We start from the raw sequence: 24,115 nt of genomic DNA, 5'->3' as shown, positions 1-24,115 counted from the left end.
GGGGGAGGGATGTCTGGAGTCCTGATAGTACTTCCTGCATCCCTTCCCCCCTCCCCCCTGTCTCTCTCCCTATCCGGGTGCCGGTCTCTTGCCGCCTCTACTGTCGGCAATACCTGCCTCCTACTTGGTGACTCTTCCTAACCTTGCCGCCAGCCCCCCGTGTACCGAGGGACTGCCGGCTGCCGCCGGCTACTACCGGCGGCTCTCCTCCTCCTAGCTTGTCGTCCGCTTGCCGGTCGGCCGCCGGAGTGCCGGTATATACTGCCGGAAACCCGGTACAGCTTTAACCATCCTTATCCCAGTCACCAATCCGGCATCCTCCGACTGCCGGAGCCGCCGCTCCCTGCCGGCGTGCCGCCGTTGTGCCGGCGGCCGCCATCCTGGTATTTGACTGACTTTGAACATTGTCTGTCCTAATGCCAGAATCTATGCTGGAGCGAGCTCCGGCATGCCGGCGGCTTGCCGGATGCCCCGGAGGCGTCAAGAATACTTGCACCCCCTTCCTGTAGCTATCATAGGACAATGATAGCCCTATATCGCAAACAGATAGGCTGTTTCTACAGTTAAGATCAGTACCTAGTACTGCTCTATTAGTGATCATGCTGTCTCTTTGCATTCTTCTAATTCCAGCATGCTATGTGCATCTTAGCACGGCTGGTTGCCAGAAGCAGTTACCTTTTAAAAGAGGCCTTCTGGCCCTTAACTGGGAACCGAATGATTTCGGTCCCAATCTTGCCCTTGGATTTTTCCACGGAATTCCAAAATACTTGGAGCTCTAAGGAATTATATCCGGTGCCCTCGGTCACTCGGATTATCCAGGGACCAAGCTTATGGTAACCAGCCGGGCGAGATGCATGGAGCATGTTCTCCTTTACTATTTTCATTCTCTATGCATCACACCTTTCATTAAGTTAAAATTAATAATTAATATTAACTTAGTTTAAGAGTCATTCTTATGACTCCCCCATACTCATTTTCTCTTTCTTCCACAGGAGGAGCAGATGAAGTGTGATTTCGCCTTCTGCGCTGTGAAACGCCCGCAGTTTTACGGGCATACGGCTTGCAGGACTCACGCCCCTTGTGCAGACAAGAAAGGGGATTTGAAGTTTTGGAATCCACTGAACTGTACGGTCTGTCAGGCTCACCTAGTTGAGGCCTTCCATAATCCTCCCTCAGCGGAGATTAGAGACATTTCTCGTGAAAAGCTGCGCAAGTGGGTGCGTGGCTTCCAGAAAAATGCTACCGGACCGTACCTGGCCACCGAAGAACTGAGGTCACTGTTGTTCCCTAAGGCCTCCCCTGACTCAGTGGTACCCAAAGACGTGATCCCCACTGTCCAAATTACGGTGGAACCTGATGTAGTCATGGCTCAGTCCATGCACGAGTGTCGTTTGGATTCCGAAGATGACGAACAGATTTCGGATGTCTCGGAAGACACGGAGAAAACGCTTATGGCTCAAGGAGCCGAAGATGACGAAGACAAGGTGGAATACGCCGAGTCGGAGCAAGAGGTCGCTCCCCCGTCCATTCCCCCTCCTACTCCAACACCGACGGAAATGTCTATTCCGTCTACCTCCTCGACTCCGGATCCTTCTTCTTCCACTCAAGAATTGATCCGACTGATTAGAGCCGTCATGGACGACAGGCTGAAGGAGAACCAGGAGACCATCAGGTCGATGATAGGATCCAGAGAGCCGAAGAAGATTTCGGTCAAGGATCTCCCCGCTTGCTCTCATGCCAACCCGTGGAGGTATGCAGAGCATATGGTTATTGCGACCGGCAGGATCTTTGTCAGTGATAAGATCGGCACGGTCCCTTTGGAAGATGTGGAGTTCTTCCCAAACTTTGAGGCCTACCCGGACTGTTACGTCCGGCTTCGTTCCGAACCTGCCTCGAAGGAAGAGACCGAACCTAAGGAAGAGATAGTGTTCGATCTCGCAAAGGCCCAGGCTATGCTAGCCTCCGCATTCAAGAGTAGAGGCTTTACCTGCTCTAAGCTTCCGGCATTGAGCAAGAAGCACCCTACTTACGTTGCACCTGAAACTGCGGTTCTTCCATTCTTGGAAAAGGCCTTAGCTGCATGCCTTAAAGCGGCGGACGAAGGGAAACCCTGCCCTGCATTGGAGGAGTGCAGACCCTTCTCCATAGTGACCCCCCCTGACGCTCGACACTGGAAAGATGTTCAACATACTTTCGTCGTGGGAAGGCTCGATCCTGACGTCGCCGGACGTCAGTTTAATGAAGACCTCCCTAAGCTCAACGATCACCTCCTTCGTCGGGAACAAGACACGAAGGAGAGGCTTGCGGCATCTCTTTCTCATCAAGTCCAACTTGAAGTTATGGCCTGTGACACTAGAGTACCAGACCACTACATGGTACTCTCCAAATCCCACTTATTGACTGTAATGAAGGACTTGTACCACTTCATAAAGGCTCGAAGAGCCTGTCGTGAATTCGTGTTTGCCGGTGCCACCGTGAAACACGAACCCCGGAGGCTGATTTCCTCCAACATCTGGGGAAAACACCTCTTTCCTTCTGACCTTGTGAAGGAAATCACTGACAGAGCCGCCACGGAGAATAGGAACCTTCTCCACAAGTGGGGCATGTCCAGGAAAAGGAAACCCTCTCAGGACGACGGACCTCAGCCTAAGAGGAAACCCCAAAAGCCAAAACCCCAGCAACGTCAGCAAAGACGTCAGTTTCCGGGACCCGCTACCTCCCAAGTGGTTGCCCAACCACAACAGACCTTTCAATTGGTCCCCCAACCGGTGTTGTCACAGTCACCGGTCTTCACCCCTGCCTTTGAGCAACAATCAACTACCTTTCGTGCCAAAGGTAGAGGCTCATTCAGGGGTGCAAGCAAAGACGCATCTCGCCGTCCCTCCAGAGGTAGAGGAGGAAAGGGAACTAGCGGCCGAGGCAGCAAGTCCTCGGGACACCAGAAGCAATGAAGTGCTTCCGGTGGGAGGAAGACTCCGCCAATTCCAGGATCGTTGGACCTTCGATCCCTGGGCACACAGCATCGTCAAGAAGGGTCTAGGCTGGAGTTGGACTCAACCACCCCCAATCTTCCAGCAATTCTTCCAACAATCAACCCCCCTTCTGGAAGAATATGTTCTAGACCTCTTGAACAAGGTGATAAGGAAGGAAAAGTCCACCAGGTTCCAAGGGAGACTGTTTTGTGTTCCCAAGAAGGACTCAGACAAACTCAGAGTCATTCTGGACTTATCCCTCCTCAACAAGTTCATAGCGAACAACAAATTCAAGATGCTGACGCTTCAACAAATAAGGACCCTTCTGCCTCAAGGTTCCTATACGGTCTCTATAGACCTGGCGGATGCCTACTGGCACGTTCCAATGAACCATCACGCTTCCTCCTACCTAGGATTTCGACTCCAAAGGAAAAGCTACGCCTTCCGGGCCATGCCCTTCGGCCTCAACGTGGCCCCTCGGATCTTCACAAAACTGGCGGATGCCATAGTACAACAACTCCGCCTAAGAAACGTCCAGGTGATGGCCTACCTCGACGACTGGCTAGTCTGGGCTCCATAGCCCGAAGAGTGTGCAAAGTCTTGCAACGAAGTTACCCAGTATCTAGAACGCCTGGGATTCAAGATCAACGAGAAAAAATCTCGCCTCTCTCCAGCTCAGAAGTTTCAGTGGTTGGGAATCCACTGGAATCTTCAGTCACACCGCCTTTCCATCCCCCAGAAGAAAAGGAAGGAAATAGCAGGGTCTGTCAAGCGACTACTGAAATCCAAACGCATTTCAAGACGACAGCAGGAACGAGTTCTAGGCTCTCTACAATTCGCCTCAGTGACAAACCCAGTGCTTCGTGCACAGCTAAAGGATGCCGCGGGAGTCTGGAGACGCTCGGCATCCATCGCTCGAAGAGACCTCAAGAGACGGCTTCCAAACAGACTGCGACGCCTCCTAAAGCCGTGGTCGGAAGAAAAGGCCCTGAAAAGGTCCATTCCTCTCCAACACCCTCCTCCATCACTCAACATCCACACGGATGCCTCACTGGAAGGTTGGGGAGGTCACTCCCACCAGAAACAGGTTCAAGGTACCTGGTCTCCACTATTCAAGACGTTCCACATAAACATCTTGGAGGCCATGGCGGTCCTTCTAACACTGAAGAAGTTATCCCCGCCGCCCTCGATCCACATCCGTCTAACCCTAGACAACTCGGTGGTAGTTCGTTGTCTCAATCGCCAAGGCTCAAGATCGCCCCAGATAAATCAGGTGCTTCTCCCAACCTTCCGTCTGGCAGAGAAGAAGAAGTGGCACCTGTCTGCAGTTCACCTACAAGGATTCCGCAACGTGACAGCGGATGCTCTTATCTCGGACAAACCCGATAGAGTCGGAATGGTCTCTAGACGCAAGATCGTTCTCCTTCATCTCTCACCAAGTCCCAGAACTTCAGATAGATCTCTTTGCAACGAGCGACAACAATCAACTTCCTCTGTACGTAGCCCCGTACGAGGACCCCAAAGCAGAAGCAGTGGATGCCATGTCACTGGACTGGAACAGATGGTCCAAGATCTACCTGTTCCCTCCCACCAACCTTCTGTTGAAAGTCCTCTCCAAACTGAGAACCTTCAAAGGGACAGCGGCCCTAGTGGCTCCCAAGTGGCCCCGGAGCAACTGGTACCCCCTGGTCCTGGAGCTGCAGCCCAAGCTGATCCCTCTCCCGGGCCCAGTTCTCTCTCAACAAGTACAGAAGTCGACTGTCTTCGCTTCATCATCGAAAATCAAGGACCATCTCATGATTTTCTCTCCCTTGCCGCAAAGAAGAGGTTTGGGATCTCGAAGAAAAGTCTAGACTTCCTAGAGGAATACAAGACCGAATCCACGAGACGGCAATATGAATCTTCCTGGAGGAAATGGGTCTCCTTTGTCAAGACAAAAAATCCTAAAGAAATCACGATTGATTTCTGTATGTCCTTCTTTATTCACCTTCATGGACAAGGATTAGCAGCCAATACGATTTCAACCTGCAAATCGGCCTTGACTAGACCAATTCTATATGCTTTCCAAATTGACCTGTCCAACGACATCTTCAACAAATTACCAAAAGCATGTGCTCGCCTACGTCCAGCACCCCCACCGAAACCGATCTCCTGGTCACTAGACAAGGTACTCCATTTCGCCTCCAACTTGGACAACGATTCATGCCCCCTCAAGGATCTGACTCAGAAAGTTATATTTTTATTTGCTCTCGCTTCGGGAGCTCGAGTCAGCGAAATAGTGGCATTATCAAGAGAAGAAGGACACATCCTGTTTACCGATTCAGGAGAAGTGACCCTCTCCCCTGATCCGACGTTTCTCGCTAAAAATGAATTACCCACCAAAAGATGGGGCCCTTGGAGAATAGGCCCCCTGAAGGAGGATGTCTCTCTATGTCCAGTAGAGAGCCTCAAGGTCTATCTTCGCAGAACTTCGAACTTTGGTGGAGGCCAACTCTTCAAAGGAGAAACATCGGGCAGCGACCTGTCACTGAAACAATTAAGAGCGAAAATCACCTACTTCATTCGCAGAGCGGATCCGAACAGTACACCCGCTGGTCATGATCCTAGAAAAGTGGCATCTTCTCTGAATTTCTTTCAGAGCATGGACTTTGAAAGCCTTAAAAACTTTACGGGCTGGAAGTCCTCGCGAGTTTTCTTTAAACACTATGCGAAACAAGTGCACGAAGTCAAACATTTTGTGGTAGCCGCAGGTAGTGTTATGAAACCTGCACCTAACTCTGCGTAGAACAGTGAGTTACTTGGGACTCTAACTCTTCGGGTGCCTATGTTGACCCTCGAGCGATTCATAGTGATGTCAAAAAACACTTAGTGCTTTTATAACCTTTCTTATCCCAGGTGAAATGTCATAGTGTCACACAAGTGCCGCATGCCTTGAGCATGATGTGTTTTAATTAAAGACTTGCGTTCCTCGAGAACGAGTACCTACTAATATCCTGAAATTCCTTTTCAGATTCAAGAGCAAGCCTTTATTTCTATGTACATTATTATTACTGTAAATGAACTTTACTTTTTGCTGTAAATTATTTAATTTCTGCATTTGTGAAATAAAATTTCTATTTTATTACTTGTGCGTCTCTATCAGCTCCTACTTACTATGAAATACATACCTGTCATAGTTTTATTTATTCCTCCTTTCTTATGGTTATGAAGAATTTAAGATGTCTAATCCTAAATTATATTCACCCTGACTAAGTAAGGTTCCTACACGAATACTTACTTCTGATACCCAAGAGATGAACTCTATACACAGTGTCCAACCACCACTGGTCTAATTTCAGAATGTTCCTATACAAATACCAAACATTCAGCTTCATCTCTAAGTTCTTCAAGTTCTTCTCGCAGGATGAATAGCCCTTCAATACCACTTTGACGTCGGCATAGCCCATGGGAACTTCACTGCCAAGGGGGGCAGGATACTTCGTCCCTATGGTTCTTTATCTAAGATTACTTTGCTGTTTTGTCAATGCCTAGGCACTTAATACTAGGGGAAAATCTACCACGATACATTGATTCTCTGGTACTCTTCCATCAGGACGCCATGGCTTGAGCCCAAAAAACGGATTTTGAGCGAAGCGAAAAATCTATTTTTGGGTGAGATAGCCATGGCGTCCTGATGGACCCTCCCTACTACTTCGTCCAGTTTTGTTCCCACCCTGTGCTACTGTATCATGGTGATGGGCAGCAACTGGCTTCAGGATGAAGACGGGCGTGACGTCATTAGAGCAATGGCGTCCGTTTGTTTACGTCTCGAGTATCAGTAGTAGCCACGAGTGAGATTAGCTGTGGAACGGCTCCCAGCTATTCTCAGTCCTTACACACCGAAGCATTAACTCTGTTCGGGGTGAAGATAGCTATGTGGCGCGTTCAGACATGCGCGTCCCCTGTTGTTTTACGATGTCTTAAAGGGAAACCTTTGAGATACTCGCTCCAGAAGTTAGAATTCTGTGATAACCTGTGGTTAAATTCTCTGGGAATATCTTAGTAGTCTTATACCCAAGGAAGCTACCAAAAAGGAACCTTCCATCAGGACGCCATGGCTATCTCACCCAAAAATAGATTTTTCGCTTCGCTCAAAATCCGTTATTTAGGACAGGTTATGATGAAAGAATATTCTTAATTATGCAAAACAAGTGGAGTGACACCAGTAATAAGTGCTCCTTTGAGCTAATTAATTCCAAACTCCTACACCTATTGCTGCAAAGAGCCTCTGTTAGATTTTGCCAGTTGTCTATCTTGAGCTTTTAAATCAATACTTCTTAATTCACCATCACGTACATCACACTTCATAGTCCTCAGCCATGTAGGCCTAGTTCTTCCAACTCTTCTAGTGCCTTGTGGAGCCCAGTTGAAAGTTTGGTGAACTAATCTCTCTTGGGGAGTGCAAAGAGCATGCCAAAACCATCTTCATCTACCCTTCACCATGATCTCATCCACATATGGCACTTGAGTAATCTCTATAAAGGTTAATTTCTAATCCTGTCCTGCCATTTAACTTCCAATATTCTTTTGAGGACTCCATTGTCAAATCTACATACGAATACTGTATATACATAATTTCATCGTCTTTTAGCTTTTAATTCCTTAAGATAAGGGTTGTGGTGCCCGATGTGGTAACGTCCATGACTGGTGAATGCCAGATTGGGGTTCGAGTCCTTCTTAAACTCATTAGTTTCTTTGGTCGCTTCAATCTCATCATCCTTGTGAGTTAAGGATGGGGCCTATTGGTCTATCTCCTGAGTCATCAGAAGCCATTGCCTGGCCCTCCTTGGTCCTAGCCTGGGTGGAGAGGGGGCTTGGGTGCACGATCATATGTATATATGGCCAGTCTCTAGGGCATTGTCTTGCTTAATAGGGCAATGTGACTGTCCCTTGCCTCTGCCATTGATGAGTAGCCTTTAAACCTTTGAACATGTCACTTCACGGATAACTGACAACTTGAGAAGTGATCTTCCAGTCCTCATCATACTGTATTTTTGGGCTCAAGCCATGGCGTCCTGATGGAAGGTTCCTTATTGGTAGCTTCCTTGGGTATATTAACTACTAAGATATTCCCAGAGAATTTAACCACAGGTTATCACAGAATTCTAACTTCTGGAGCGAGTATCCTAAAGGTTTCCCTTTAAGACATCGTATATCAACAGGGGACGCATGTATTAACGCGCCACATAGCTATCTGCACCCCACATAGAGTTAACACTACGATATGGAGGGGCGGAGAATAGCTGGGGAGCCGTTCCACAGCTATACTCGTCCGTGGCTACTTTTGGTACTCGAAACGTAAACAAACGGGCGCCATTGCTAAATGACGTCACGTCCGTCCTCATCCTTCTTTTAGTAGCTTGCCTTGCTAAGACGGATTTTCCCTTGTGCTTTTTCATCGGCTTGCATCTTCGTAATGTCGCTACCTTCAGCCTCGCCTTCTTCTGGAAAGTTGAGTACCAGGTCCCAGTATTGTTTAAATAAGCTCTGACCGTAAAGTAACTTATACTTTTCGAGATATTTCATGTTTTTTGGCGGAGCTGTGCTACTACCGGTCTCGCCATTTTATGGCGTCGCTGTTCCCCTGCATGCCTTATTTAGCTAGCCTGAACAGCTTATCCGGCCTCTTAACTAATTGATATTGTTAGTTATTTAGACTTCATAGCTAGGAACATTATATATCGTGTTTTGCCGCTCTTTTATTCGGTCATCGCCTGACCCCATACTAGATTGCTAGCTTAGCCCCTAGGCCAGATTGCCTAGCACCAGTGTTCATGCATGATATATTCCAGTGATCCTAGGTTAAGTTATGAAGATAGTGGCATTATTTATGATACTGTTTACTGTGATGCAAGTGTTTTTCGCCTTCAGGGACCATATAGGGGATCGGTTTGATAGTGTGCCTTTCTAACCTAACCTAAATGTAGGACCCATATATGCTTCCTTCACCCCCTGCCTTAGGGCATTCCCTCTGTGTGGCCTTGCTCCCCCTACCACGTAAGGGGATTAAGTCCGTATCAGAGTATTTATCGCTTCTCTGTCCTCCCTAAGGGAATGATCCCCCCTTAGGGTTGTGTCCGAGAAAGAGGAACGGCCTGTCCTTCCTCGGTTGCTGAGGTTAAGTTACCTGACCTTCATTGCAACTTGCGATATGTCTTCCAGCCTACCTAGCTTGGGGTTTTACATCCCTTCTCTAGGTTAGGCCTCGGTGGGGGCTAGTTCTGTACTTTTAGCTTGAAACGGTACCCATGCACCGTTCTCAGGCAGGTTACCTACTCTAGGCTAGGGAGCGTCCTCCCTTCCTTGGTGGCCGTTTTTGTACAGAGCCTCCCCTTTGGAAGACCCCCTCTTCTCCCCCTCCCCACCTATCACTTGGTATGGCCTAGCCTATATATAGGCTAGCCTATACACATTTGTCCCTAGTCCTACAACTCCTCCTTAGGGTGGAGTGATAGGGCTATCTTGAGCACCTGTGGGCAGGCCGCTCTGGTACATATACCCTTCATAGCGTCCTATGGGGTTAGCCACTGGAAGCGATCTGTCCTCAGTGGTTCCCCCCCTCTTGAATGTACCCTAACCCTCCCTTGGGTTCCTCTGGCACCCGGCCGTCTGCCGGCCCCCTGCCATTGGGTGATAGGGCTCACCCCTATCATGGGTACACTCTCTCAGGTGGGATGCTATAGGGGTTCGTATCCTTACCCCTCCATCCCTCCTTCTGTCTCTCTTCCTGTCCTGGTGCCGGTCCCTTGCCGCCTCTACCGCCCTCCCTTGGTGACACATTCCTCAGATACCCTCCCTAGTCGACAGCCCTCCGCGTGCCGGAGGGCTTCCGCCTTCCGTCGGTGTGTAGCCAATGGCCTACCCTTACTCTACCTAGCTTCGGTCGTCCGTCCTTCTTGCCGGCCTCCGGCGTGCCGGCATTGATTGCCGGCGGTCCGGGTATGCTATAACCCCCTTCCTTATCCTATGACCTTGTCACCAAGCCAGCAGCCTTCGGCTGCCGGAGCCACCGCCTCCCGCCGGCGGCCGCCAACCTGGCATTACTCCTGACTTCTCTATGTGTCTTCCCTAATGCCAGAAACTCTGCTGGAGCGGCCTCCGGTGTGCCGCCGGTCTGCCGGAGCCTTCCGGAGACGCCAAGAGACTTGCACCCCTTCTCCTAGCTATCAACTTCATGCTGATAGCCCTACACTGCAACCAGATAGCTTGACTACCCCAATGGATAGGTATTGTCTTACTGTTCTATTAATGGCCATGCTGTCTTCTTGCATATCACAATTTTCCACCATGCTGTGTGTATCTTAGCACAGCTGGTTGCCGGAAACCGTTGCCCTATGGGGTCTTCTACAACCCCCCATACTAATGGCCTGAGTGGTCTCAGTCCTTGATTTACATCTTAGGCAATTCCTGCTAGAATTACCTTCTGCCTTCCTTGGCGATCTATGAAGAATTCTGCTTTGTGTCCTCGGTCACAAACAAATTGCCTACTGATAAGGTTACGGTAACCAGCTGGGCGGGATACACAGAGTATGTATCTATCTACTTCATTTCCCGCTCCACTCTCTAACATTACAATGTTATTATTTAATTAATGTTAAGTAAAGTTAACTACTTAATATTTAACTTTAGAGTAATATAAGTCAGTTGTATGACTTCCGTATACTCATGTTCTCTTTCTCTTACAGGAGGAGTACGTGAAATGTGACCACAACTTCTGTGGAGTGAAGCGCCCGCACTTCTACGGGCACACGGCGTGTAGGACCCACGCCCCCTGCGCCAACAAGAAAGGCGATCTGAAGTTTTGGGACCCGCAGCACTGTACAGTCTGCAAGGACTGCCTGGTCGAAGCGTTCGACAATCCTCCTTCAGCGGAGATTAGGGACTCTTCTCGAGAGAAGCTACGCAAGTGGGTTCGTGGCTTCCAGAAGAACGCCACCGGACCATATCTCGCCACCGAAGATTTGAGGGCCTTGCTTTTCCTGAAGGCATCCCCAGACTCAGTGGTCCCCAAAGATCAGATTCCCACCGTTCAGATAGTGGTGGAACCGGATGTAGTCATGGCTCAGTCCATGCACGAGTGCCGTTTGAATGCCGACAACGCGGAACGTATGTCGGAAGTGTCGGAGAACTCGGAGAGGAACCTCATGGGCGACAAACTGGACTATGAGGAAGACCAGGTGGAATACCCTGAGTGGGAGCAGGAGGTCCCACCAACATCCACCCCCACACCGACTCCTACACTGACGGATGTATCACTCCCGTCTACATCTGCAACCCCGGATCCTACCCCATCCAACACCCAGGAGATCTTCAAAATGCTTGAGTTCTTCAAGTCCAACATGGGAAGTTCGAAGCAGCCGAAAAGGATTTCGGTTAAGGACCTCCCTGCATGCTCGGATACTAACCCCTGGAGGTATGCCGAGCACATGCAGATCACTACGGGCAAGATCTTCATAAGCGAAAAGGTTGGCTCGATCGCGCTGGAAGAAGTGGAATTCTTACCAAACTTTGAGGCTTACCCGGACTGTTACGTCCGACTTAGATCTGAACCTGCCTCTAAAGAAGAGACCGAACCGAAGGAGGTTATAGTGTTCGATCTCCCGAAAGCCCAGGCTATGCTGGCCAATACAGTGAAAAGCAGGGGCTTCACCTGCTCAAAACTACCGGCGCTTAGGAAGAAGGAAAACCTTGCCCTGCACTGGAGGAGTGCAGACCCTTCTCCCTGACTACTCCCCCTGATGTTAGACACTGGAAAGATGTCCAGTCAACATTCGTAGTGGGAAAACTAGAACCTGACGTCGCTGGTCGTCAGTTTAATGAGGACCTCCAAAAACTTAATGACCATCTCCTTTGTCGGGAACATGATACGAAGGAAAGGCTCGCCACATCTATGTCCCTCCAAGTACAGCTCGAAGTCATGGCCGGTGACACTAGGGTCCCTGACTACTACATGGTTCTCGCCAAAACACATTTGGCGACCGTAGTAAAGGATCTGTACAGCTTCACGAAGGCTCGTAGAGCCTGTCGTGAATTCGTGTTCTCAAGTGCTACAGTGAGACACGAACCCCGGAGGCTGATTTCCTCCAACATCTGGGGTAAGCACCTCTTTCCCTCCTCCCTAGTGAAAGAGATCACCGACAAGGCCGCCACGGAGAACAGGAACCTTCTCCACACATGGGGCATGTCGAAGAAAAGGAAATCCTTTCAGGACGACGGCCCTCAACCTAAGAGGAAACCCACAAAACCAAAACCCCAGCAACGTCAACAGAGACGGCAGTTTCCGGGATCCGCTACTCCCCAAGTGGCAGCTCAGCCACAGCAGACCTTTCAACTGGTCACCCAACTGGTCTTGTCAGAGTCGCCGGTCTTCACCCCTGCTTTTGAGCAACAGTCAACTACCTTTCGTCCCAAAGGTAGAGGCTCAAACAGAGGTGCAGGCAGAGATGCATCTCGCCGTCCCTCCAGAGGCAGAGGAGGAAAGGGAGCTAGCGGCCGAGGTAGTAAGCCCTCGGGAAACCAGAAGCAATGAAGTGCTTCCGGTGGGAGGAAGACTCCGCCAATTCCAGGATCGTTGGACCTTCGATCCCTGGGCACACAGCATCGTCAAGAATGGTCTAGGCTGGAGCTGGACTCAACCACCCCCAACCTTCCAGCAATTCTTCCAACAGTCAACCCCCCTTCTGGAAGAATATGTCCCAGAACTCTTGAACAAGAAGGTGATAAGGAGGGTAAAGTCAACCAGGTTCCAAGGGAGACTGTTTTGCGTCCCCAAGAAGGACTCCGACAAACTCAGAGTCATTCTAGACTTATCCCCCCTCAACAAGTTCATAGCGAACAACAAGTTCAAGATGCTAACTCTTCAATAGATAAGGACCCTTCTGCCTCAAGGTTCCTACACGGTCTCCATAGACCTGGCGGATGCCTACTGGCACGTTCCAATGAACCACCACGCTTCCTCCTACCTAGGATTTTGACTCCAAAGGAAAAGCTACGCTTTCAGGGCCATGCCCTTCGGCCTCAATGTGGCCCCACGGATCTTCACAAAGCTGGCAGACGCCATCGTTCAACAGCTCCGCCTCCGCGGCGTCCAGGTGATGGCCTACCTCGACGACTGGCTGGTCTGGGCTCCATCGCCCGAAGATTGTCTAAGATCCTGCAACAAAGTCACCCAGTTTTTGGAACACCTGGGATTCAAGATAAACAGAAAGAAATCTCGCCTCTCTCCAGCTCAGAAGTTCCAATGGTTAGGAATCCAGTGGAATCTTCAGTCACACCGCCTTTCCATTCCCCAGAAGAAAAGGAAGGAAATAGCAGAGTCTGTCAAAAAACTGCTGAAATCCAAACGGATCTCAAGACGTCAGCAGGAACGAGTTCTAGGCTCTCTACTGTTCGCCTCAGTGACAAACCCAGTGCTGCGTGCACAGCTAAAGGATGCCGCGGGAGTCTGGAGACGTTCTGCATCCATCGCTCGAAGAGACCTCAAGAGACGGCGGACGCTCTATCTCGGACAAGCCCGATAGAGTCGGAATGGTCTCTAGACGCAAGATCCTTCTCCTTCATCTCTCACCAAGTCCCAGAACTTCAGATCGATCTCTTCGCAACGAGCGACAACAATCAACTTCCTCATTATGTGGTCCTGTACGAGGACCCCAAGGCAGAAGCAGTAGACGCCATGTCACTGGATTGGAACAGATGGTCCAGGATCTACCTGTTCCCTCCCACCAACCTTCTGCTGAAAGTCCTCTCCAAGCTGAGAACCTTCAAAGGGACAGCGGCCCTAGTGGCTCCCAAGTGGCCCCGGAGCAATTGGTACCCCCTAGTCCTGGAGCTACAGCCCACGCTGATCCCTCTCCCGGGCCCAGTTCTCTCCCAGCAAGTACAGAAGTCGACTATCTTCGCTTCATCATCGAAAGTCAGGGACCTTCATCTCATGATTTTCTCTCCCTAGCCGCGAAGAAGAGGTTTGGGATCTCGAAGAAAAGTCTAGACTTCCTCGAGGAATACAAGACCGAATCCACACGACGGCAATACGAATCATCCTGGAGAAAGTGGGTCTCATTCGTCAAGGCAAAAAATCCTACGGAAATCACCATTGATTTTTGCACGTCCTTCTTCATTCACCTTCATGGACAGGGCTTAGCAGCCAACACGATTTCTTCCTGCAAATCGGCCTTGACTAGACCACTACTGTACGCCTTCCAGATTGATCTGTCCAGCGACATCTTCAATAAACTGCCGAAGGCATGCGCTCGTCTACGCCCAGCACCCCCACCAAAACCTATCTCCTGGTCCCTGGACAAGGTGCTCCATTTTGCCTCCAATTTGGACAACGATTCGTGCCCTCTCAAGGATCTGACTCAAAAAGTTATATTTCTTTTTGCTCTTGCCTCAGGAGCCCGAGTCAGCGAAATAGTGGCATTATCAAGAGACGAGGGTCACATCCTGTTTACAGACTCAGGAGACCTTACCCTCTTCCCGGATGCGACGTTTCTCGCAAAAAATGAACTACCCACCAAAAGATGGGGCCCTTGGAGAATCTGCCCCCTGAAAGAAGATGCCTCTCTATGTCCGGTAGAGAGCCTCAAGGTCTATCTTCGTAGAACTTCTGACTTTGGTGGAGGCCAACTCTTCAAAGGAGAAACATCGGGTAACGACCTGTCACTGAAACAACTAAGAGCGAAAATCACTTACTTCATTCGCAGAGCGGATCCTGACAGTACACCCGCAGGTCATGATCCTAGAAAAGTCGCATCGTCTCTGAATTTTTTCCAGAGCATGGATTTCAAAAGCCTCAAGAGTTTCACAGGCTGGAAATCCTCGCGTGTTTTCTTCAAGCACTACGCGAAGCAAGTGCATGCGGTCAAACATTTCGTGATAGTCGCAGGTAGTGTTATGAAACCTGCAATTAACTCTGCATAGAACAGTGAGTTACTTGGGACTTTAACTCTTCGGGTGCCTATGTTGACCCTCGTGTGATACGTAGTGATTTCAGAGACACTTAGTGTTTTTCATAGACTGTTCTTTACAAGGTGAAATGTCATAGTCGTCACATGAGTGCCGCATGCCTAGAGCATGATGTGTTTTTTTTTTTTTCCCTTATTTAAGACTGACGTTCCTATGGAACCTGTGCCTTCTAATAATTTGAAATTTTCTTTCAGATTCAAGAGCGAAGTCTTTCATTACTATGTACATTATAATTTATTGTAAATTAATTTTACATCCCTTATTGCATTTATTTTACTATATCCTGCAATTGTGAAATAAAATTTCTATTTTATTACTTGTGCGTCTCACTCCGCTCCTACTCATACTATGAAATACATGGTTGTCATAGTTTCATTATCCCCTTTCTTTTAAAATAATGAAGAATAATAGGTTCAATCCATATTATATACTCACCTATGCTGTGTAATATTCCTAACTGAATACTTACTTGCGCTATATCTTCGAGACCATGAAATGCAGTGCCTAACCACCACTTTTCTGTTATTGGGAATGTTCCAATATGAATATCAACCATTCTGTCTTGTCTCCGAGTTCTTCACGTTCTCTCCGCAAGGTGGGTAGCCCTTCGATGACCACTTTGATCTTCGGCATGGTCCGTTGGGACTTCTCTGCCAAGGGGGGCAGGAAGTTACATCCCCACGGAACGGATTTTGAGCGAAGCGAAAAATCTATTTTTGGGTGAGATAGCCATGGCGTCCTGATGGACCCTCCCTGCTACTTTCGTCCAGCCTTTCAGGCCCCACCCTGTCCTGCTGTATCATGGTGATCGGCAAGCAACTGGCATCAGGATGAGGACGGACGTGACGTCATTTAGCAATGGCGCCCGTTTGTTTACGTTTCGAGTACCAAAAGTAGCCACGGACGAGTATAGCTGTGGAACGGCTCCCCAGCTATTCTCCGCCCCTCCATATCGAAGTATTAACTCTATGTGGGGTGCAGATAGCTATGTGGCGTGTTAATACATGCGTCCCCTGTTGATATACGATGTCTTAAAGGGAAACCTTTAGGATACTCGCTCCAGAAGTTAGAATTCTGTGATAACCTGTGGTTAAATTCTCTGGGAATATCTTAGTAGTTAATATACCCAAGGAAGGTACCAATAAGGAACCTTCCATCAGGACGCCATGGCTATCTCACCCAAAAATAGATTTTTCGCTTCGCTCAAAATCCGTTTTGTAACATGTCTTCCTCACCCTCATGTTAACTGTGCATAGCCTCAAAATACCCCCCAATCCCGCTGAAAGGGCTCTCACTACTCGTCAGTTGATGGTTTTGATATTCTTGTTGGTAATGGATCTAAGTATGTTAATCCTATTTTGAGTTTGTTGCAGTGCCTGAAATGGTAGTACTAAATATGTATGCTTGTAGCAGTTTTTATTAAGTTTATATTTTTTTTTACCTTCTATTTCCTAGTTTCCTCACTTTTGTCTTCTTTTCCAGGCTGATGTGGGGATCCATTGTCCTAGGGACTTCCCTTCCATTTAAAGGTTTAAAATCTGCTCATGAATGGCAGAGGCAGGAGACAGTGACAATGCACTAGCTAGCAGGACAATGCCCTAGATAGCAGGATAAATCCCTAGAGACTGACCATATATACGTATGATCAGCACCCAAGCACCCTCTCTCCACCAGGGAGGGCCAGGCAATGACTTCTGATAACTTAGCAGGTAAATCTATGGGCTCCCCCAAACCCTCAATCCTTAGTTCACTAGGAGGTTGCAGACAAAAAAAAAAAAAACTATCGAGCTTGAGCGCGACTCGAACCCTACTCCGGCGATCGCCAGGTAGGGACGTTTCCAATAGACCAAAACAGCATGTTTTTGAGTCTTGGTGTCTATTATCTGGGAAAAACAATTTGAACGGACGATGATCCAGGTCAATAATTTTCCCAGAAAAAGGGAATTTCTACCAGATATTATGGCTTTCTTGACAATCAATATCATATTAGCAAGGGTCAGATATTTTTCATTCATAACGAAACCACATATTAAAATGAATAGGCTATTTAACCGGTCCCGGTAAAATAAACAAACCTACTTTTACGCTTATTTTGCCAGTCCGGTAAAATAGACAAACATGCTTTGTAACTTATTTTGCCGGTCTCAAACAAATATAAATATTTTATTGTTTTATAGGTTCCTGACAATGTTGTTGGTAAATGTATAAAAAAGTACTAAGCAAGAAATTATCTAACAAGTTGATAGCAAATACATTGAAAAGCAGTTGTTGAGCAAATGTATAAAAAACGAAAATTAGTTGTTGAACAGTTCTATCTTACAAACTTGAAAAGGCTCTTATCTAAAAAGCAATGTTTTCAAAATAGCACTTGGCAAGAATTCCTCTTACAATTATATTTCAAAAGTAGCTGTTAAGTATTTCTTAGCAAGAATTCATCACATTCAACTAGTATATTCTGTACATTTACAATCCAGAATTTCAGTTTCTTTAAAAACTTCAGTATAGCAGCACCTATGGATTTCAGTGTTGGAGATACTTTTAGTTCATATACTGAACTAGAGGAAAAACTGAAAAGTTTTCAATCTACTAACTATACACAGTTGTGGAAAAGAGACAGCAGAACAATTGCTACAGCTTGCAAGAGAAAGCCGAATCGCCATTTCAATACAGATATAAAGTTCTATGAGCTTCGGTATTCATGTGTACATGGTGGTAGAAAGCACACTAGTAAATCTGAAGGCCAACGACCACATCAATCTACATTCAGGGCTGACTGCCCATTCCAACTGAAACTAAGATATAGTGACGATGGACGGAGGTTAGTTATCACAAAGTATGTTAGTGAACACAACCATGAGATATCCAAGCAACTCTACAATCTATTGCCAGCACAGAGACGTCTAGACCATTCTGATAAAGACAGAGCAGCTGAAAAGTTAAAAGTTCGGGCCAACCGGAAGATGGTATGCCAACAATTCTCTGAGGCCACAGGTAAAACGTTGTTCATGAAGGACATTCACAACATTGGCACAGCTGCTAAGCCCAAACCTTCCACAGAAGTGAGCGAATTACAGCAGATTGCTGATTACTTGAAATCCCAGCCAGGGCTTTCTACAGAATACCTAATAGACAAGAACAACTCACTGGCTGGCATATTTATCTTAGATGCATCCATGCAGCACACCTTCAGCCAGTTTCCTGAGCTCATACTTGCTGATGCTACTCACAAGATAAATGAACTCAGGATGCCATTCTATCTCATGACTACTGTTGATGGCATTGGTGAAGCAGAAATTATAGCATCCTTCATAGTTATTAGTGAAGAGGAACATATGGCCCACCAGATGATTCAGCTCTTCAAGACCAAAAATCCCAAATGGATTGACATCAGAGTTATTCTCACAGACAAAGATATGGTCGAAAGAACTGTTTTCACTGAAGAAATTCCAAATGCTAACCTTCAAATATGCCTTTATCATGTTCTTAGAACATTCAAGCGGGAAATTACAACTGAGAAAATGGGTATTACTGGTGGTCAGAAAACCACTATCTTGGGAGATCATTCAGAAGTTGGCATATTCAAGATCTGAAGAATAAAATGTTCATAATGAAGAACTTAGAGCCACACAATTGCATAATGTACTTCGTTACTATGATTCTAACTGGCATCAAATAAGAAAGCAATGGGTAGAGGGGCTCAAACACCAACAGATGTCTCTAGGTGAGAGGACTAATAATAGACTAGAGTCTCAGTTTCAGAAGTTGAAGTCTATGACGTCAAGCCATCATTCACTGCTTGAGTTCTTGTCTGTTTTCTTGTCTTACCTAAAGATGATGAGAATAGAGTGTGATAAGAAAGTGTTTAAGCTGTTTTACAAAGTGCCCTGCAATAGCCAACAGAGAAGAGCACCAGCCCTGCAGTACCAGCAATACCTAACACCATATGCCTTCAAGTATGTGGATAAGCAGTTAGAACTCACACAGCATGTAACCATCCAAGATGATGCTGGAATCTTTACTGCTGAATCATCCGAGGGAGTCATGAGTATTACATTCACATCCTGCCAGTGACCATTCCACTTATCTATGTCCCTGCCATGTCGTCACATATTTGCACTCAGATCCAGTCAGTCAGTTGAACTTTTTGCCACTGAACTAGTTGCTAAATGTTGGACTATGAACTGCAAAACAGGTCACCGGATATTCCAGCCCATAGCTGACAGTATTCCTGAACCTCCAAGCATCAGTTTCACTCGCAAAAGATGTCACCAGACTGTGAATGATAGATATAAGAAGGGTCTTCTACTTGGGCAGAAACTACCCTCCCTAGCTTCTGAGTATAGCCAAGACTATTAGCAAAGATTGTGTGCACTAGAGGATTTAGCAAAGATGTGGGAAGTAGGAAAACAAGCTGCAGTTGTTGAAGTTATTGAGCAGGATCTACCAGTGATTGACATGCCAATTGACCATAATTTCAGCATCACTGAATGCACAAAACAGGATGATTTGCCAATTGACCATAATTTCAGCATCACTGAATGCACAAAACAGGATGATTTGCCAATTGACCATAATTTCAGCATCACTGAATGCACAAAACAGGATGATTTGCCAGATATACAGAATTCTGACTTAAAACCTATAGGTACAGAATTACCAACTTTTACTGAGAACAGTGCAGTTCCAGAACCTGCTAATCCTAAATTAAACAATGTCACTTTGCCTCCAAAAGCCAAGAAAAGGGGTAGACCCAAAGGGTCAAACAATAATGTTCTGGGACTTCCAAAGAAAGAGTCAAGACTTGATAAGCCAACTCCATTCATCAAAAAATCATCTAATGACAAGGATCTACAAGTACTTGGCTACTTTGTAAGTGATAAAGATGCCATCCGTGCCATGTGTGGAGAGGTTCTCTCTGAAAAATGCGGTAGAATAAAATCCTTCTTCAATTCCAACAACATGTCTGGATGAAAATGTTTCAATCCATAAAATCCGCCGATATTTTGATTCAGATGCTTGGAAAGCTGTGGAGCATGTTTATGGAGCCTCGAGATTGTCAGCACGGTGGACATGTGAGTTCTGTAGTCAGGATTTGAGCATGATGGATTCTGTGGTCTGTGACTGTTGTCTTCAGTTGGTGCACCTTAAGTGTATTGGTAAAAGAATGCTGCCGAAAGGAAAGTTTTGGATTTGTAGAGACCACATACATATACCAAGGCATTTTCCCCAATTTTGGGGGGTAGCCGACATCAAACAAATGAAACAAAAAAGGGGACCTCTCTTCTCTACGTTCTTCCCAGCCTGACAAGGGACTCAACCGAGTTTGGCTGGTACTGCTAGGGTGCCACAGCCCACCCTCCCCTGTTATCCACTCCAGATGAAGCTTCATAACGCTAAATCCCCTACTGCTGCTACCTCCGCGGTCAACCAAGGCACCGGAGGAAGCAGCAGGGCCTACCGGAACTGCGTCACAATCACTCGTCATTCATTCCTATTTCTAGCACGCTCTCTTGCCTCTCTCACATCTATCCTCCTATCACCCAGAGCTTCCTTCACTCCATCCATCCACCCAAACCTTGGCCTTCCTCTTGTACTTCTCCCATCAACTCTTGCATTCATCACCTTTAGCAGACAGCCATTTTCCATTCTCTCAACATGGCCAAACCACCCCAACACATTCATATCCACTCTAGCTACTAACTCATTTCTTACACCCGTTCTCACCCTCACTACTTCGTTCCTAACCCTATCTACTCGAGATACACCAGCCATACTCCTTAGACACTTCATCTCAAACACATTCAATTTCTGTCTCTTTCATTCCCCACCACTCCGATCCATACATCACAGTTGGTACAATCCCTTTCTCATATAGAACTCTCTTTACATTCATGCCCAACCCTCTATTGTTTACTACTCCCTTAACTGCCCCCAACACTTTGCATCCTTTATTCACTCTCTGACGTACATCTGCTTCCACTCCACCATTTGCTGCAACAACAGACCCCAAGTACTTAAACTGATCCACCTCCTCAAGTAACTCTCCATTCAACATGACATTCAACCTTGCACCATCTTCCCTTCTCGTACATCTCATAACCTTACTCTTACCTACATTAACTCTCAACTTCCTTCTCTCACACACCCTTCCAAATTCTGTCACTAATCGGCCAAGCTTCTCTTCTGCGTCCGCAACCAGTACAGTATCATCCGCAAATAACAACTGATTTGCCTCTCATTCATGGTCATTCTCGTCTACCAGTTTCAATCCTCGTCCCAGCACTCGAGCATTCACCTCTCTCACCACTCCATCAACATACAAGTTAAACAACCACGGTGACATCACTCATCCCTGTCTCAGCCCCACTCTCACCGGCAACCATTTGCTCACTTCATTTCCTAACCTAACACATGCTTTACTACCTTTGTAGAAACTTTTCACTGCTTGCAACAGCCTTCCACCAACTCCATACACTGTAAAAAGTTCAAGGTACAGAAAGGGTATAACGATTGAGCTGGGGTTTATATACATGTAAAACACCCTAAGGCTCAAAAATACCCCTCTACTCCAGGAGGCAGGGTATTTTTTGTGATTAATATACCCTCTATTGTACTTTGTCTTAAAATGGGCTTGGTAAGTTTGTGTGATCATGTCATGAATTGAACTTTTACTCTGTATTAAATCACCATATTGTTACAATGATAGTGTAATGCACCAAAAAAGTTACTAACAACATATTGGTTTTGAGTTATGGATAGTTTTGAAGAAAGTTCCTACAAAATGCGGTACTTGGCAATTTGTATTGTTGCCGTCTCGAGATTCTTCGTGAGCCCGGGAATTTGGCGGGAAATTTCAGTGGCGTCTAGACTCTCGTCTGCTCTGCAGTGAAGATAAATTGCTCCAATTAGCGTCATCGGGATTATAATATCTACACTGCATTTTATCTGTTAACCAAGGTAAGAACACTAACTGTCCATCTATGCAAGCATAAACAGTGGTTACGAATAAAAATTGTCAGACATCATCATTAGTTTTGCATTCAGGCTGTGATAGTCTAAAAAATCATTATTACTAACACCGGGGAAAATAAGTAAGAATTATCATTAGTACTTAATTATGAGAGAGAGAGAGAGAGAGAGAGAGAGAGAGAGAGAGAGAGAGAGAGAGAGAGAGAGAGAGAGAGAGAGAGCGTCAAGCTGTCTGGGAGGGAAAAAAACCATAAACAACGTATTCAGCTAAACGTTAATAGCATTACGAGTAGTCTGTAAGCAAACACTGACGCCAGTTTGACTTGAGGTAGCACAGTTAGGTATTTATGCATGATATTTTTTCCTTTCTTTTCTATATATATATATATATATATATATATATATATATATATATATATATATATATATATATATATATATATGTATATATATAAATATATATATATATATATATATATATATATATATATATATATATATATATATATATATAAATATTTATATATTTAGGCACACACACACTAACAAATATTTTCTTTTCACAGATTTCTGCGGACGGTTTGCTTTGCAGCTTCTGCCATCACTCTTTATATATTATATATATACTTTTGATTTTCAAGTGTAATGGAAATAATAAATTGATAAACCAAACTTTTAAAATCATTGACCTTATTACTTTATATACTTATAAGCTATAACTACACCTATATAATGGTGGAATAGATATTAATTATAAAATTATAATTAATATACACGGTATTTATGTCGTATAGAATACGCTGTAAAAGGGTATTCTTTACCTACGATACACCACTAAGTAAGGGTATCTCAAGTATATGTTATACCCTTGATATGGGTATATTGTAAAGGGTATATTATAGTTCTTATATACCCCGATAGGGTATGCTATTTTAACCACTAGAAATACCCTTTTTCTACCCCTATTATACCTTTAATTTTTTAGAGTGTATAACCTCATCACATTCCACATTGCTTCCCTATCAACTCTATCATTCGCTTTCTCCAGATCCATAAACGCAACATACACCTCCTTACCTTTTGCTAAATATTTCTCGCATATCTGCCTAACTGTAAAATCTGATTTGTACAACCCTTACCTCTTCTAAAACCACCCTATACTTCTAAGATTGCATTATCTGTTTTATCCTTAATCCTATTAATCAGTACTCTACCATACACTTTTCCGACTACACTCAACAAACTAATACCTCTTGAATTACAGCACTCATGCACATCTCCCTTACCCTTATATGGTGGTACAATACACGCACAAACCCAATCTACTGGTATCATTGACAACTCAAAACACATATTAAACAATCTCACCAACCATTCAAGTACAATCACACCCCCTTTCTTCATCATCTCAGCTCTCACACCATCCATACCAGATGCTTTTCCTAGTCTCGTTTCATCGATTGCTCTCCTCACTTCCTCTATTGTAATTTCTCTCTCATTCTCATCTCCCATCACCGGCACCTCAACACCTGCAACAGCAATTATATCTGCCTCCCTATTATCCTCAACATTCAGTAAAATTTCAAAATATTCCGCCCACCTTTCCCTTGCCTCCTCTCCTTTTAACAACCTTCCATTTCCATCTTTCACTGTCTCTTCAATTCTCGAACCAGCCTTCCTTACTCTCTTCACTTCTTTCCAAAACTACTACTTATTCTCTTCATTCCCTTCAGTGCAATCCCTGACCCCACCTCAGGTCAGCTGCCCTCTTTGCCTCACTTACCTTGCGCTTTACTTCCACATTTTTCTCTCTATATCTTTCATACTTCCCTACACTATTACTCTGCAGCCATTCTTCAAAAGCCCTCTTTTTCTCTTCCACTTTTACCTTCACTCCTTCATTCCACCATTCACTGCTCTTCCTCATGCTGCCTCCAACAAACTTCTTGCCACACACATCACTTGCAATCCCAACAAAATTTTCTTTTACTAACTTCCACTCCTCTAAATTACCAGTTTCCTTTACTTTCACTGCGTCATATGCCATTTCAACCTTTCTTGATAAATACTAAGACAGCTGTATTTATTTTAATAATTGATCAAAATAATGGTTTTAATAATTTTTTTTTTAATTTGTAGGGAACAAGATTCACAATTGTCTTAAAAATTAT

The 24,115-nt window shown here is 45.7% G+C and overlaps 2 protein-coding genes across 2 annotated transcripts in view; one reads left to right on the top strand and one right to left on the bottom strand.

Moving 5' to 3' along the window:
* The window catches only part of LOC137640214 (beta-1,3-glucosyltransferase), a 288,282-nt gene that overhangs the window by 235,093 nt on the left and 29,074 nt on the right, over nt 1–24,115 (bottom strand). The gene's annotated exons all lie outside the window — the stretch shown is intronic.
* Nucleotides 17,489–18,565, top strand: LOC137639762 (uncharacterized). Its single transcript, XM_068372007.1, has one exon. The coding sequence runs from the start codon at nt 17,489–17,491 to the stop codon at nt 18,563–18,565; it is 1,077 nt and encodes a 358-aa protein (XP_068228108.1).

The sequence above is a fragment of the Palaemon carinicauda genome, chromosome 4 (genome assembly GCF_036898095.1).
Source record: "Palaemon carinicauda isolate YSFRI2023 chromosome 4, ASM3689809v2, whole genome shotgun sequence".
NCBI classification, from domain to species: domain Eukaryota; kingdom Metazoa; phylum Arthropoda; class Malacostraca; order Decapoda; family Palaemonidae; genus Palaemon; species Palaemon carinicauda.
Note: the sequence above shows the minus strand (reverse complement) of the source record. Positions and strands in the feature narration are given on the sequence as shown.